The sequence below is a fragment of the Medicago sativa genome, chromosome 7, assembly GCF_051527215.1.
Source record: "Medicago sativa cultivar Bolivia chromosome 7, Bolivia_mono, whole genome shotgun sequence".
NCBI classification, from domain to species: domain Eukaryota; kingdom Viridiplantae; phylum Streptophyta; class Magnoliopsida; order Fabales; family Fabaceae; genus Medicago; species Medicago sativa.
The window spans coordinates 86,378,500-86,393,003 of record NC_140755.1 but is presented as its reverse complement, the minus strand read 5'-3'; the positions used below and the strand labels follow the sequence as shown (position 1 = coordinate 86,393,003).

General features: G+C 34.9%; 1 protein-coding gene, 1 long non-coding RNA gene and 1 other non-coding gene across 5 annotated transcripts; 1 reads left to right on the top strand and 2 right to left on the bottom strand.

Moving 5' to 3' along the window:
* The first annotated feature begins 1,684 nt into the window (after positions 1–1,684).
* On the top strand, positions 1,685–6,653 carry LOC146909660 (uncharacterized). 3 transcript variants are annotated; one of them, XR_015018407.1, is made up of 6 exons: positions 1,685–1,910; positions 3,357–3,487; positions 3,661–3,848; positions 4,512–4,780; positions 4,865–5,965; positions 6,131–6,653. It is a non-coding gene; the product is annotated as an uncharacterized LOC146909660 (long non-coding RNA). The 3 variants fall into 3 exon arrangements; XR_015018405.1 differs by lacking the exon at positions 1,685–1,910 and having other exon boundaries at positions 3,356–3,487; positions 3,656–3,848; XR_015018406.1 differs by lacking the exon at positions 1,685–1,910 and having other exon boundaries at positions 3,356–3,487; positions 3,656–3,848; positions 4,498–4,780.
* Positions 2,213–2,431, bottom strand: LOC146909661 (small nucleolar RNA U3). Its single transcript, XR_015020735.1, has one exon. It is a non-coding gene; the product is annotated as a small nucleolar RNA U3 (small nucleolar RNA).
* Positions 6,654–12,726: 6,073 nt separating the features above from the next.
* Positions 12,727–13,633, bottom strand: LOC146909659 (uncharacterized; the record flags this gene model as incomplete). Its single annotated transcript, XM_085729368.1, has 2 exons — positions 12,727–12,869; positions 13,162–13,633. Coding segments are annotated over 2 exons (615 nt in total), but the record flags the coding sequence as incomplete, so codon positions are not given.
* Positions 13,634–14,504: the final 871 nt, after the last annotated feature.

The window sequence follows — 14,504 nt, the reverse complement described above, 5'->3', positions numbered from 1 at the left end:
AACCCCCCCCCCCCCCCCCCCCCCCCCCCCCCCCCCCCCAATTTGGTGGAACTTTAAAATTGAACAAATGAAGCCCTTCTAAACCCCCTAAAAACCTTTCCCTTATTTTTTAAAACTCGCAAACAAGGGTTTACCTCTCCATAAGTCTTTCCTTCCCCTCCAAAACCCAACTCGCAAACAAAGCCTAAAGGTACATGCTAATGATTCTACAAATAAAAATATTTATTAAAAAAATTAAATTTTTATCCCTAAAAAAAAATTAAATTTTAACTTTTGACAAATAAATTGACATAATTTGCTATATAAATTGACATAATTTGCTATTTTTGAGTCGTTAACTAAATCTCATTTAACTTGAGCAACAGTTAATTTGAATGTTAGTCGGTAGGTTGCTATTTTGTGGTTCCTAACACGGCACTTGTCTATGCATGAACATGTATGAGAATCATGATAGTATGGTCAATGGGTCAATTGATAATATGGTAAAGCTATTTTGTGGTTCCTAACACGGCACTTGTCTATGCATCATGAACATGTATGAGAATCATGATAGTATGGTCAATAGGTCAATTGATAATATGGTACTCCCTCCGTTTCAAAATGAGTGTCGCTTTAGCCAAAAAAATTTGTTTCAGAATAAATGTCACTTTCAGTTTTCAATGCAATAATAACTTTTTCTTTTGAATTGTACCCTCTAATTAATACTCAGCACACTACTTCCAAAGTATTACTTTTAAAACTAATCAATAGTTAATAAGGATAATTTGGTAAAATAACAATTCTCTTTCTTTTAATCATTGCATTTCTTAATATATGTGTAAACACTTAAAACGACACTCATTTTGAAACGGATGTAGTAAAAGAAAAATTAAGAAAATGCTAATAAGTGTCGGAAGCATTGACTAAGGAATCAAATATGTTAATATTATATTGGTAATTATACAATCAATGTCTCTAAAATTTAAATAATCTCATTTTTCAACTTATAACTTTCTTATTTTGTCTTCCTTAGAGCATCCACAATGGTAGTTACTTAACAAGGACTCCTTAAATGGACCCTACGTGACACATCACTTATTTATAATTTTTTAATAAAAGTATCTATTAAGGACTCAATGACTCCAATGGCAATACACTAATAAGGACTCCAATAAAAAGTACTTAAATATGTCCCACTATCTTTACATATTAAACAAAAATAATTTATCTATTACTCATTTTTACAAGTGGGACCAAGTACTACACATTTTATTACTTCTTTATGCAAGTGGGACTAAGTAGTACACATTTTATTACTTCTTTATGCAAGTGGGACCAAGTAGTACACATTTTATTACTTTTTTAAATGTGGGACCCGTTAGTTACCCAGGAGAGAGAGAGTCCTTATATAGTTGCTCGTTCCTTAACGGGGACTCAATTTTTTTTCCTCCAATGGAGGGTCCTTAACGGGGAGTGATCCTTGTTAAGTAAGGACTCCCCATTGGAGATGCTCTTAACGAGTATGTCAGGATACTGGTTGGCATGACGATTAATATAACTTTGAAATATAAATATGACATATGAATAAACACATTTTTTTCTTTTTTAATAAGTAATTAAAATGAAAAGATTTTTCTACCCTTGAAAGTGGTTACGTGGCAACTCTTCTACCACTACTACATGTCTTAATGACATCGTGAACCTCAAACAGCAAAAGCACTTTTACTGAACCAAAAAATGGAACCGAACCGCTCCCTTTAACAGCTATTTCCACTTTCACAGTTTTACAAAGCACAAAGGTGAATCATTGTAAGTTCAAAGAACTTGAAGCTTCTTTGGATCATTCTAAAAAGTTGGGGATTCAACCACTTACAACATTTTCACTTTCTGTCGTTTTCTCTTGCCCAGATTACCTTCCTTCAGAGTGCAAGGTAAACAAACAATGCCATTCAAATATAATGTTGTGTTTAAAAAAATTTATTAAATTTGAGCTTTCATTTTATCAATTTTTTAGGGTGTGACAAAGGGAAAAGAAAAGAAAAACAAATTTTCTTGTTTATCCTCTAAAAAAAATAACACTTGTTTATGATTTTTGTTTGGGGCCAGTTGATATACATAAAAAAAAAGGTTTGGGTCTGTAAGAGCACCGTGCGACCACCCCAGACAGCGTGTGTCTGAGAACGATCATCTACAGCTCAAGATGATGTCTCAACATATAAAAAAAAAAGGTTTTGGTCTGTAAGAGCACCGTGCGACCACCCCAGACAACGTGTGTCTGAGAACGATCATCTACAGCTCAAGATGATGTCTGACATGAGAATCATCTCAGCCGTTAATCACGCTCTGATCGCACGGTCTTCATTCATCATCCAGACATATGTTCCTGTCTCCTTAGAAATCAAGGACACAGTAGTACGATCCTATAGAACAGATCCTGTTCAAGTAAGGTCGTGACCAATGCTTCACGCGTGTCTTATATAAACACTTGAGTTTTTCTTGTTTCAAACGATGTGGGACTAAAAACTTGTTTCTGTTGTGAGGATACACTCATACTTGCTTATACAAATGCTTCTGACTCTTGGAGCCCTATAGAACTTAGTGCAAAATCATTGATGTGATGCATTCAATAAGCTTTTTCAATCTAATTGGATGTTAATATCTTAACAACTGGTATAGTTATAGATGATTTAAGCAAGAATTTTTTTGTCCTGATTAGTTTTCTACTTAAAAACAGGAATACACAATTCAGAATGTGATGGATTTAGTGTCTTATCAAATAACTTTATTGTTTGAGTATTGGATTGTAATTCATGCAAGCATGACAATCTGAGAGGCAAGGCACCTTATCTAGAATTTAGGACTAGGGCCATTTGAAACATTTCATGAATGGTAACATTTTAGAGCTGACATTCTAAATATTTTGTAATCTGTCTTACTATTTTGTGGTAGTTAGCAGCAGAGTAGTAAATTCATGTCTTTAAGTCCATTTTCAAAGTTCGTAAAAGATTGTTGCCGGAAATGATGTCTTTGATTGTTTTTGCCCATGTTGAAGAAGAAAACATGTAAACAGTTTTTGTAGAAGAAGAGGAACTGGATATGCACTTTAAAAAGAACTTATATTACTCTGATGCATCGTTTAAGCCCTTTCAACACAATAGGATTATTGCATTATAATCTCAACATTTTAACAAAAGGTATACTATAATTCAAGGTGAATTAAACAAGAATCATCAGATTTGTACTTACTACAGACTATGAATAAATATCTTATAGACAGTAATACATAACGTAGAATGTGATGGATATGAATGCCTTTATGATTTTAGTGATAATTACTAAATAGTAGTAACTTACTTATGTTTTTAACCATTTTCTAGTTATTATATGGAACTTCTTGTTCTTGTTATGACAGTCAGTCAAGAGGATAAATCTCTATAAATGGCACAGAAAATTAAGGCAGGCAATCAGGCTAAGGAAAGTGTGAATCTTGACACGAAGGTTAGACAAGGTATCTTTCAATTTAATTTTCCAAGTTTTGTTATTGCTCCATCCCTCACCTCAACACTTGATTGATAACATTTTATTTCAATATCGGCGATATAGAACTTTCATAGTTGCTCATGTTTCGAGTAACTTGGAGCTCTGCATCACACTTGACTTTGTAATTTTGATGCAGAATAGCTATTTGGTGGCCTTCTATGTCCGTCATTGCAACATAACTCTATGCCTTCTATGTCCATCATTGCAACATAACTCTATGCTTGAATGGTGTAGCTTGCTACTGAAACCCTCTCATGTCTCCAATGCCTTGCAGTATAATGTGAGAGTGGCATATCCACCTATTTCAGTATGAACGTTTGATGGTTCAGGTCTGTGTCACTTGTGCTAAATATATTTGCCTTGGTTAGATAGATTTTGAAGCATTTGGTGTGTTGTCCTTAACCAGAAAATTCAGCTGCTTTTTCACCCTCTTTGAAAATGTGTATTTACATTGGATTGGATCTACCTTATTATCGTTTCATTGTTGTAATTCTTGGGCGATTGATATCTTGCCATTAATTGCGAATAATATCATGAAGATATTAGGGGTAACCTTGGCGCAACTGGTAAAGTTGTTGTCATGTGACCGTAAGGTCACGGGTTCAAGTCCTGGAAACAGCCTCTTGTGTAAAAACAGGGTAAGGCTGCGTACAATACACCAAATGGTGGGACCCCTTCCCGGACCCTGCATATGCGGGAGCTTCAGTGCACCGGGTTGCCCTTTTTTTTTTTAATATCATGAAGATATTGTCATAACTCATAACAACACATTATGCCACCTGCTGTACACATTGGATGTCTAGCTTATGCGCATAATCAACATCATAAGAGTGACAAATTCGCTACTCGAAGTTGAAAATGTGTATTTGTGGGCTATGCCTATGGCACCATGGGATGGATTATGTATGATTTGGAGCTGTGTGTTTTCTTTAACTCTAGAGATGTTGTTTCCTGCCTCTTTCAATGATATTGTTGAAGGTGATTCATTTCAGCATGTTCCTACAATTGAAACTACAATGAGTTTGGTGTCATGCCACCTGCTATTCCAATTGTATCTCCTTTGGATCTTCTTCACATGAGTCCCATGATATGCCACCTGCTGTTAAAATCAGTGATGAACAACCTGTTACCGATACTGTCGAAAATTTGGGACGTGGTCATCGTACCAAAATTGCTTCTATCAAGTTGCAGGACTATGTGACCAATACCATCTCTAAGATATGCCCCTCAAATTGTTCTACTGCTTCGTCACGTCCTGCGGGTACACCCTATCCCCTATCCAAATATGTGAATTATGCTAACTTGTCACCACAACACATGCATTTTTTAGCCGCTATTTCTGCAGCTACAGAACCTCAACCTTAGCTGAAGCTGTCAAGGATATCCGATGGTGAATTGTCATGCAGCTGGAAATTGAGGCTCTTGTAAATAATGGCACTTGGACAGTAAGAATGTTTCTCGCTGGATTATCGTGAAACCTTTGCTTCGGTTGTGAAAATGGTAACTGTAAGAAACTTTCTCGCTGTTGCTGCTGCCAAGCATTGGAAATTTCACCAAATGGATGTTCACAGTGCCTTTTTACATGGTGAACTTGATAAAGAAGTATATATGAAATTACCTCCCGGTTTCAGGACATCTACACCAAATCAGGCATGCCGCTTGCGCAAATCTCTATACGTCTTGAAACAGGCACCTCGATGTTGGTTTTCCAAACTCAAAAGCGCTCTGCTACGGTATGGTTTCACACAATTCTACTATGATTATTCTCTCTTTACTCTACATTGTGACTGCGTAGAGTTGTATGTGTTAGTTTATGTGGATGACCTTATCATTTCTGGCAACAACGACAAAGCAATTGAAATCCTACTTGAGCACATGCTTTCATATGAAAAATCTTGGCCCTTTAAAATATTTTCTCGGCATTGAGGTGGCTCGGAGTGCCAATGGAATTCTCTCATGTCAACAAAAGTATACACTTGATCTCATATCGAAGCTGGGTTGTTGGGAGCTATACCTGTTAATTTTCCCTTAGATCAGAACCATCATCTTCCTTTGGCCACTGGAATTCCAGTTTCCAATCCGGATCACTATAGAAGACTAGTAGGTCGTTTGGTCTGCTTAACTGTCACTGGACCAGAACTTTCTTATTCTGTTCATATGGTGGCCCAATTTATGCAAAAACCTCTAGAAGAGCACTAGAACGCAGCTCTTCGTGTTGTTCGCTATCTCAAGGGAGATCCCGGCCAAGGTATTCTTCTCCAAGCTGATTGTGATCTTCAAATTTATGCCTGTGTGACTCGGATTGGACAAGTTGCCACTTGACTAGGCACTCTAACTGGATGGGTTGTTTTTCTCGGGAACTCACCTATCTCTTGGAAAACCAACATGCAACAAGTTGTCTTGCGTTCCTCTGCTGAGGCAGAATCTTGGCATGAGGTTCGACAAGGTATCTCTTCAAATTATTATTATTTTCTTTTTGTTGATAGAATTCAAATTAGTTTTCTAGATGTCCAGAAAATTTCCTTTACATACTTTTTATTATGTTTATAAAAATATTTGAGTGGAGTTGTTGATCCTTCTGACTTTGTTATTGTTATTTTGCTGTTGGCAGGGAGTGTGCAGTCCCTCATTTGTTTGCTTTTTTTATGTCCCATAGAAGCATACATGCTGCAGATGGCGTAATCCCATAAGTATATATATTTGTGAGGTGGGGATCATTGGATCAAAGATGTCAAATGATCTGATTACTTGTTTACATTACACATTGCACATGGAACTGCTGAACCTTGGGGTTGGGGGCGCTTGTTTAGAAGTTCAAAAAGAAACTTTTCTCTTGGGAATTATGCATTCAACACATTGAAATTTTAAAAAACAATTTTTTTTTACATAAAATTTATAAATTATTTCCTGGTTTTAATCTTTAACAAGTGTCATTAGGGTACTTGTTAACACAACTCTAATATTTTTATTTTACTTAAATCAATTGAATTTAAGGCAGATATATTTTTTCCAATCAGCTGGTACCTGCCCCGGGTATATTGGTTCACGGTTCTCAGTAATAGTTGCAATTTTATTTTGAAATTGACCGTGTAACATCCCTAAAGAATTTGTTTCTATTGATGAAATTTGGTGCATTGTTGTTTTTCTATTACTTCTGCCAATGTGAATCATGTTGAAGTCAAAATGAGTGGCTTCCCCAAGCTATTAACAATATGAATTTTTTAGCCAAAAAAAACATAAAAGTTCATATTTAATTAATGTTTTTGTTAAAAAATTCTAATTTTTTTATTCTACTCGTTTCTGAAAAATTTCATTAAAAAATATGAAAGTTAGACACATGTTGACTAAAAAGTAGGGGTTAATTTCATGGATGAAATTTTTTTGAGGGACCAAAGCCTAAGGAATATTTATGGGAACTAAAATCAAATGTTGATATATTTAGGCGCCAATTTACTTTTTTTGACAAAAGGGAGACCATTTACTTATGGGAAATGTTAACTTGTACCCGGACACAAGTTAAGAAACCAAAGATAAAAACATTTTGTTGGAAATTGTGACTAATACTATCCTTTATTTAACCCAAAAAGAAAAAAGAGAGAGTATATAAATGCATTTATCTATGTTGACATTTAGTTGTTTGATGGGTGTTAAATTGAGGAAGAAAAAAAAAATTACGTACCGTTATTAAATGCATTAAATGCATTAAATTAAGTTGATGAGATAATTACATTTTAAGTAAATATAAGTACAAATTTTAATATAAGTACAAATTATAATACTTAATATTCACAGTGGAGTAATAAGCAATTAATTTCTTTCGAGTGTTAGCGATGTGGGACTAGGACTTAGTTGTGTGTGCTACTTCCTTTCGGATTCATGTAAGAAAATGCGACTCTTGCAATGTTATTCCAATTTTCTATCACATTCGGTGCAAAATCCTTTGATGCTATTCCATAGGTGTATATCGATTTCCTGGTTCCATAACAAGATGGACTGGATAAACACTTTGGAAAAACCCTCATATTCTACTTTAGTTCATCAACCCTCGTATACGGTGATGCATCCAATAAGCCCTTCCAAATTCCAATCTAATCGGATTATATTATTATCCCTTTATCTGATCAGTATATATTGTTAATGGGTTTACTCATAAAATTCAATTACAAACACAATCCTTTGGTTCTCGGCTCTTTTTTTTTTTTTCTTTCTTTCTTTCTTTGAACAAGCTTCTCAGCTCTTAACTTGTTAGTAGTTCATATTTGATTAGGAGATGGAGTTATGTAAGTCAAATTGGCAATATTGATTCATCCATGAATTCCATCGTAATGCTGATTTACTCATGTGGCATGGCAAGAAATGGTCGAAACAAACTGAATTTTGAAAGAAAATTGTCATCATTTCTATCCTCAAAATAGATTGAAACCGACATTTCATAAATCGTCAAAAAAGACATTGCATAAAATCTTTGCAAAAGGCATTTCATAAAATATTAACGATCATTGTTGCTATGAGGGTACGAGCTGCTTAGTAGCTATCTCATTTCATCTACGTTATTGCTATGAGAAAAATGTTACACCCTTAACGTTATCTTGAAATGTGTCATGTGTATTTAACCAGCTTTGTTAAACTGTACTTGTCATTGTTTGTAGATATCAGGTTTACAATTATCTTGATATTAATTTCAAAAGAAGGAAATCCTACAAATTTCTTTGAAAATAAAAGGTATGACAGAATATATCTTGATGAATGATTGAGAGGCAAGGCACCTTATCTAGACTAGAACTTGGGACTGGGGGGCCAGTTGGAACTTTTCTTGATTAGTAAAGTATTAGAGCTGACATTCTAAATGTTAGCAGCAGTAAATTCATAACTTTAAGTCCATTTTCTAAGATATATAATATGGAGCTTCTTATTACGACAGAAATTCCATTTTATACATCATTACTCTACATGTTCCAATTAAAATGTTTTTCCAGGATAATTAAGTCTTTATTAAACTGGAATTTCAGTCTTTGAATTTCTGTTGTGTGCTCTTAATTTTCTTCAGACTTTCATTCTGATTACTCTATCAGTGCTAGTCCTTAGCGGAGATTGTTGCCCAAAATGAGGTCTTTATTTTTGCAGAAGTTGAAGTATGAAACACGTATACTCCTCGTTCAGTCTTAATTTGGAAAAACATCTGCAATGTTGTGTTGGTTTCTTTTCTTATGCATTCACTGCATCTTACTCTTCGATTATGAGATTCAGCAAAGGGTCATGCCACGATGTTGATTGTCACGTCCCAAAATCATCCTCACTACTTTCGTCAAATTCGTTTTTCATATTTCAAGTAAACTTTTGCCTGCTCGGCTACTACGTCTCAATTTTGTACTGATTCCACCTTTTGTTTTTGGAAAAACTAATGGATTAAGAACTTGATTTATTATTAGAAAGTTTAAGTCCTTGAAATTTAAAGTCAATTGTTGTTTGAGAATCGAGGCCAATGGTAGTTTATATACAACACTCACACTCCTCAACTTGACGGGACATCTTTAATAAAGAACGTGGTGTGGCGAACTTGAGGGCGGAACTAAAATATTATAATCTAGTCGGTGGTTTGGGCGGAACTAGAACATAAAAGGTCCCATGAAAGTTTAAGTTGTTTTTTTGCTCGAATATTGTACGGTTTCTTGCGAGCATCTTGCATTTGAATCTTAAGTCAAAACCAATGAAGGCAATGAAGTGAGTCAAAACTAGCATTGTAATAGTTTCAATTTGGATATATTTGCATAATACAAATTTGCATCCCACTAAAATTAACATTTGGATATATTTGTACAGTATGGTGTAAGTTTCAATTTTCATTTTGAATGTGACAGTGTAACTTATGTAAAGAAGGATAGTAACAACTTTTCAAAAACCATCGAGGTTCAGTGAGCAGTCAATAAGACATATATGCAAGTATTAACTGATAAATCAGCTCCAAATTTTGTACCAAAAAAATAAAAATATCAGCTCCAATTTGTTCACTATGAATGGCAGATCAATCAGTCCAATGTTGAAATGTTTGTATCAATATCATGAAAATTGTAAAAGTAAGGATAATCCCCTTTATAAAAGACATGGGAAATACCATAAAAAAATGCAGTGAAACAAAGGTATTTTTACATGGATCATGGCATTATTTTGATGAAGAAAGATCATGGCATTGACAACAAATCACGGCTTTGGCGAGTAAAATAAAAATCAATAATGTTTGATTCCAATTAAACTAGTGTCTCTGCAAATTTTGATTGATCTCGGGAAAACCAAAAAATCCAACACTATAGAGGATACAGACAATTTTTATGTAAATTAAGAAAACAATTATCCGGTAAAAAAAATAGAAATGTAAGTTTAAAAACAAATTTACAAAACTAATACTCCTCAATGGATTTAGGTGGCCGTAAATTCGCAAATAAGTTTTAAAACACACTTGGATCAGTTAGTCAAATCAGAAATCAGACTTATTTGCGGTCCAACCAGCATAACTTGGCCGATTATTTGAAAATTTTGTGACTACGTAGTTTCGAGAAAACAAAGTTCACATTGGAAGATAAAAGACATTGTTTCAAACTTAATCATTCAATTAATGACTAATGGCGTGTTTGGATCCATCCACATCTTGAGCTAATATTCACACGTTTAGGTGAAGTTGGAAATCATAGCTTCTCTATTTCACGACAAAAATACATATGCAAGTTGATAAAAGAATGTAAATAACGTGAAAAAAAAAAAAAAATGTACTTAAAACAATGGTTTAAAAACAAAACTTGGATAGGCAACAAAAATGTACTTAAAACAATGGTTTAAAAACAAAACTTGGATAGGCAACTAAAAACAACACTTGGAGGCAACAATTAGAAGAATTAATTCCATTTTCACCATATTAATTCCATTTTCACCATTAAATGCAATGAGATTCTGTGTCACACTCCAAGCCAATCGTTGGTATGCAAATGAGTTATATAAAAAAATGATTTGATTTGAGTGCTGGCGGTGTGGGACTAGAAAGTTGTTTCCGTTGTGATGTAATACTCACTTTAGGATTTATGTATAAAGTGCTTCCCTCTCATGATGTTATTCCACTTTTCTAACACTTTCGGTATCACTTAATGCAAAATCCTTTGATGCTCCTCGATAGGTGTATATTGATTTCCTGGTTCCAGAACAAGAGGGACTGGATAAACACTTAAACTAAAAACCTCATATTCTTCGTATCTTAACAAAAGGTATAAATCTAGGATTCTAGATGAATTAAGCAAGTAGTTTGTTTTGTTTCTGGCTAGATTAGTTTTATACTTAGAGACAGGAATGCACAATTATGAATTCAATTGATTTATAATTTTCATTAACTGTTTCTTAAACTGGAATTCCAGTCTCCGAATTTCTGTTTGTGCAGTTGTTTTATCTTGGTTTTCGGGTGTCAAACATTGATTACGTTTGAACCTTTTTAACCGGTGATATCTTATTTTTTCTTGGGAAGGGAAAAAGTAAGCAAAACCCTTGAGAATCGAGGTCCGGGAGTTGTTTTCGCTACGGGAAGGTGTTAGGCACCCATAACGACTATAGTATCCTATAGGAACCGTCTTTAATTTCTACGCGCGCGCTTTATTTTTAAATGCTATTTTGAAAGTGTTTATTTAACCTAAGAATGTTCTAAGTGAAGAATTGGAGGGAGAAGAATGTTTTTGGATTTTTATTTTATTTGAATTGAAGGAATTTTGTTCCTTGCCTACGTACCCGTTTAAGGGATCAAATCCACCGTAGTTCTCTTCCAAAAAATGTTTTTGTTGGTTGATTTTAAGTTTGAAAATGGGAAATTTGAAGAATGGGAGAAAGAGGCCTCAAGGGCATGAGATTATGAAATTGTGAGGTTGAATTCGTCATTTTGCAAAAGAAGTCAAAGTTCGATTATTTTCATTGAAGTTTGATTAAGAAAATAAAAGGTAAATTCAATGGGGTTTTGACCCCAAGGTTTATTGTGAAAAACGTTTGAGTGAAGTTTGTTCAAGTTTTTTTGGGAAAATGATTTTCCTAAGCATAAGGCCTAAACATACATCTAAACATACAATCCTAAACATACATCTAAACATGCATATTCTAGCTATATAGTGATGTGTGTGCATGTGTCGGTGCTTGTGTCGGTGTACATCATTAGAGTCCATTGTCTTTTACATCATTGGCCTAGATACATTCTATGGTCTTGCAAGAATTTGAAAATTGCATGAAAAATGGAAAAGAATTACAAAGTCCTAACTTTACATTCTATTTGCTTACAAGTGAAATATAGAAAGAAAAAAGAGAAAAAAAATATGCAAGGAGAATATGCAAGATGCTATGGGATATGAGACATGAAACAAAAGGAGTTAGTAGCACAAATGAAATAGAAACAACACACTAAAGGCATGGTAAAGTAAATGTAACTTGAAAATGAAGTAACAAGAGAAATTAACTAAAAGCGATGAAAGAGACTTGACATTCCTTTAAAATCATTCTAAGGTATAGTTAAAGGCCTAAATCCTCATGATATTAGAGAAGTTTTAAGTGACTTGGTTCAAGGAAAAAACATGAGAACTAAGATCATTAACTATACCAAAAAATATAGAAATTGCAAGTTTTTCTTTATCCGCTTCAATTCACAAGTATGCTTCACATTATTTATCAAACACAAGATTCACATAGACTCATTCAAGAACAGTAGGTATACATCGTATCTAAGATTCAAATTCACTCCAAGCATTTCACACTCAAGGCCACATTTATGCATCAAAATTTAAGAACGAAATAACATCACAATTTATAACAAAAAAGTGGCAAAAATGACAAAAAACGAACACGCATTATTTTTGAAGTAGGTTTTAACATGTAGTCATTTTCCAAAAGCAAACATCAAGTGCCAAAAATTAATCACACAAAAACTCACACAAGTCTTAGAAATTTCGAACACAATTTTAGCAAAAAACAACTAGCATGAATTGAATTAGCAAGGCATAAAAATATTTTTTATACAACCCGATCACGATTCAACATGCAAAAATTCAATCAAAATAACAAGAAAGATGTTCACAATTTTTTTGGAAGTTTTCATGCAATTTTTAAGCCAACAGGGGTGTAAACATCAATTAACGGTGGTGCATTTAGCAAAAACGATGTGCAGGAAATGAAATCAGTAAATAGGGCCCAGGCTTACCAATAAGAACAAATCAAGCTTTCCCTGCTTCCAATCGCATCCCTCCCATACATTTTCAACGTCTGAAGACTCATATCACCAGAACCTCTTCTTCTCCCTGATGAATCGTATGCTAATGCCTTCAATTCCTGTTCAATCGCTGAAACAAATTCTGAAATGCTCAAGATTTACACGATACAAGTTCCCTTGATTCAGCCAGAACTCCCGGTCTTGAGAAACATCATACAACTGCCGCCACATAACCGAATTCGTGAACGAAGCTTTCGAAAAGCAAGAGAGAGACGAGTTGAGTAGAGAGAGAGATTCTGGGTGGCATTATTGGCCGTTGAATCGGACGAAACAGCTTGAATCGGAGGTGGCGCGTGAGGTTCACGAAGCTGAACTGGTTCAGTTTGCGGGAATCAATTTCATCTTCTTCTTTTCTTCGCAACCTGTTTCAGCTGCTTCCTCTTTCGATTTGATCTTCTTGCATCTGTTGATCAGCCTCAAGTTGAGCTTCAGCAGCATCAATACACGAGATCTTTGAGCAGCTTCAGTATCAATTTCGTCATCAGCGAGACGAGATTTAGCTTTAACGGTTTCGATCATGCGCTTACTAATCTCTTTCGAATAAACCTCAAGAATTGTAACGCTATTGTTGCCCGTGGAAGTAGAAGCATCAGCGACGGAGAAAGCTTCGTCCTCGATCTGGCTAGCGGCGGCGAAAGCTTCGTCGGCGGACATTGTGCCGTAGCGTTTGGTGAGGACTGAGGGAGTGGGAAGTGTTTCGATCAAACGGTTTTTGACGGCGTCGCGAGTGCGTTGTGCGGGAGGCCGTATGGAGTAGTTTCCGGTGAAATTTGGTTGTTGCGGTGGAGCCTCCGTAGAGGGAGGTGGAGCGAGGGTGGAGTCTTGTTCGGATTTGGTTAGGAATTGGATTAATTCGATTTAGGATATTGATGAATTTCAGAATTTGGATGAGAATTTGAGGATTGGTGAAGGTTAATGATAGTGAAGTTGAAGATGAAGGTGGATGTTGAAGGTTTGGTCATGGAGATTTTTGGAGCTTTTTGGCTATGGTGGAAGGTTGTTGTAGATGATGATTTGTGGTGGTTGGAGTTAGTTATGGTGGTTTTGTGTTGGTTAGGGTGGAGAAAGTGGTGGTTAAAGAGTTAGTTATGGTGGAGAGTGGTGGTGGAAAGTTAGTTAGAAGGGAGAAAAAGTTGTTAGAAGGGAGGGAAAAATGAGAGAAAATAAATATGAATTTTTGATGATTTTTGTGGAGTTTTTGTGAAAATGAGAAATTGAATGAACCTTGACCAACTTTGACCTATTTATAGGTGATGTGGAAATGCTTGGACCAATGAAACAATGCCATGTGTACTTGGACTCTAACAAACTCTTAAGAACCAATAACATTTGGACACATGGCACTTGGACTCTAACAAACTTAAAAGGGATTAAAATGTAAATAACAAAAGTGCGCGGACTAAAATGAAAATTAAAACTAAAATTGAATTGAAAAAGTAAATTGAGAATTAACGTAAAATGAGACGATTAAAAACAACAAAGCAGATTAAAACGAAACAGAAATATTATGTGAAATGACCAAAATGCCCCTAGGGGCTTAAAACGACTAAAATGACTCAGATGAAATTTTAAAATGGATTTTTAACAGGAAATTAAAGCAAGAACTTATACAAGACTCAGAGACAATTTTTAGAATTTAAACAGGGCTTTAACACATGAAAAGACTAAAATGCCCCTAGGGGCAAAACTGACTCAAAATGACTCC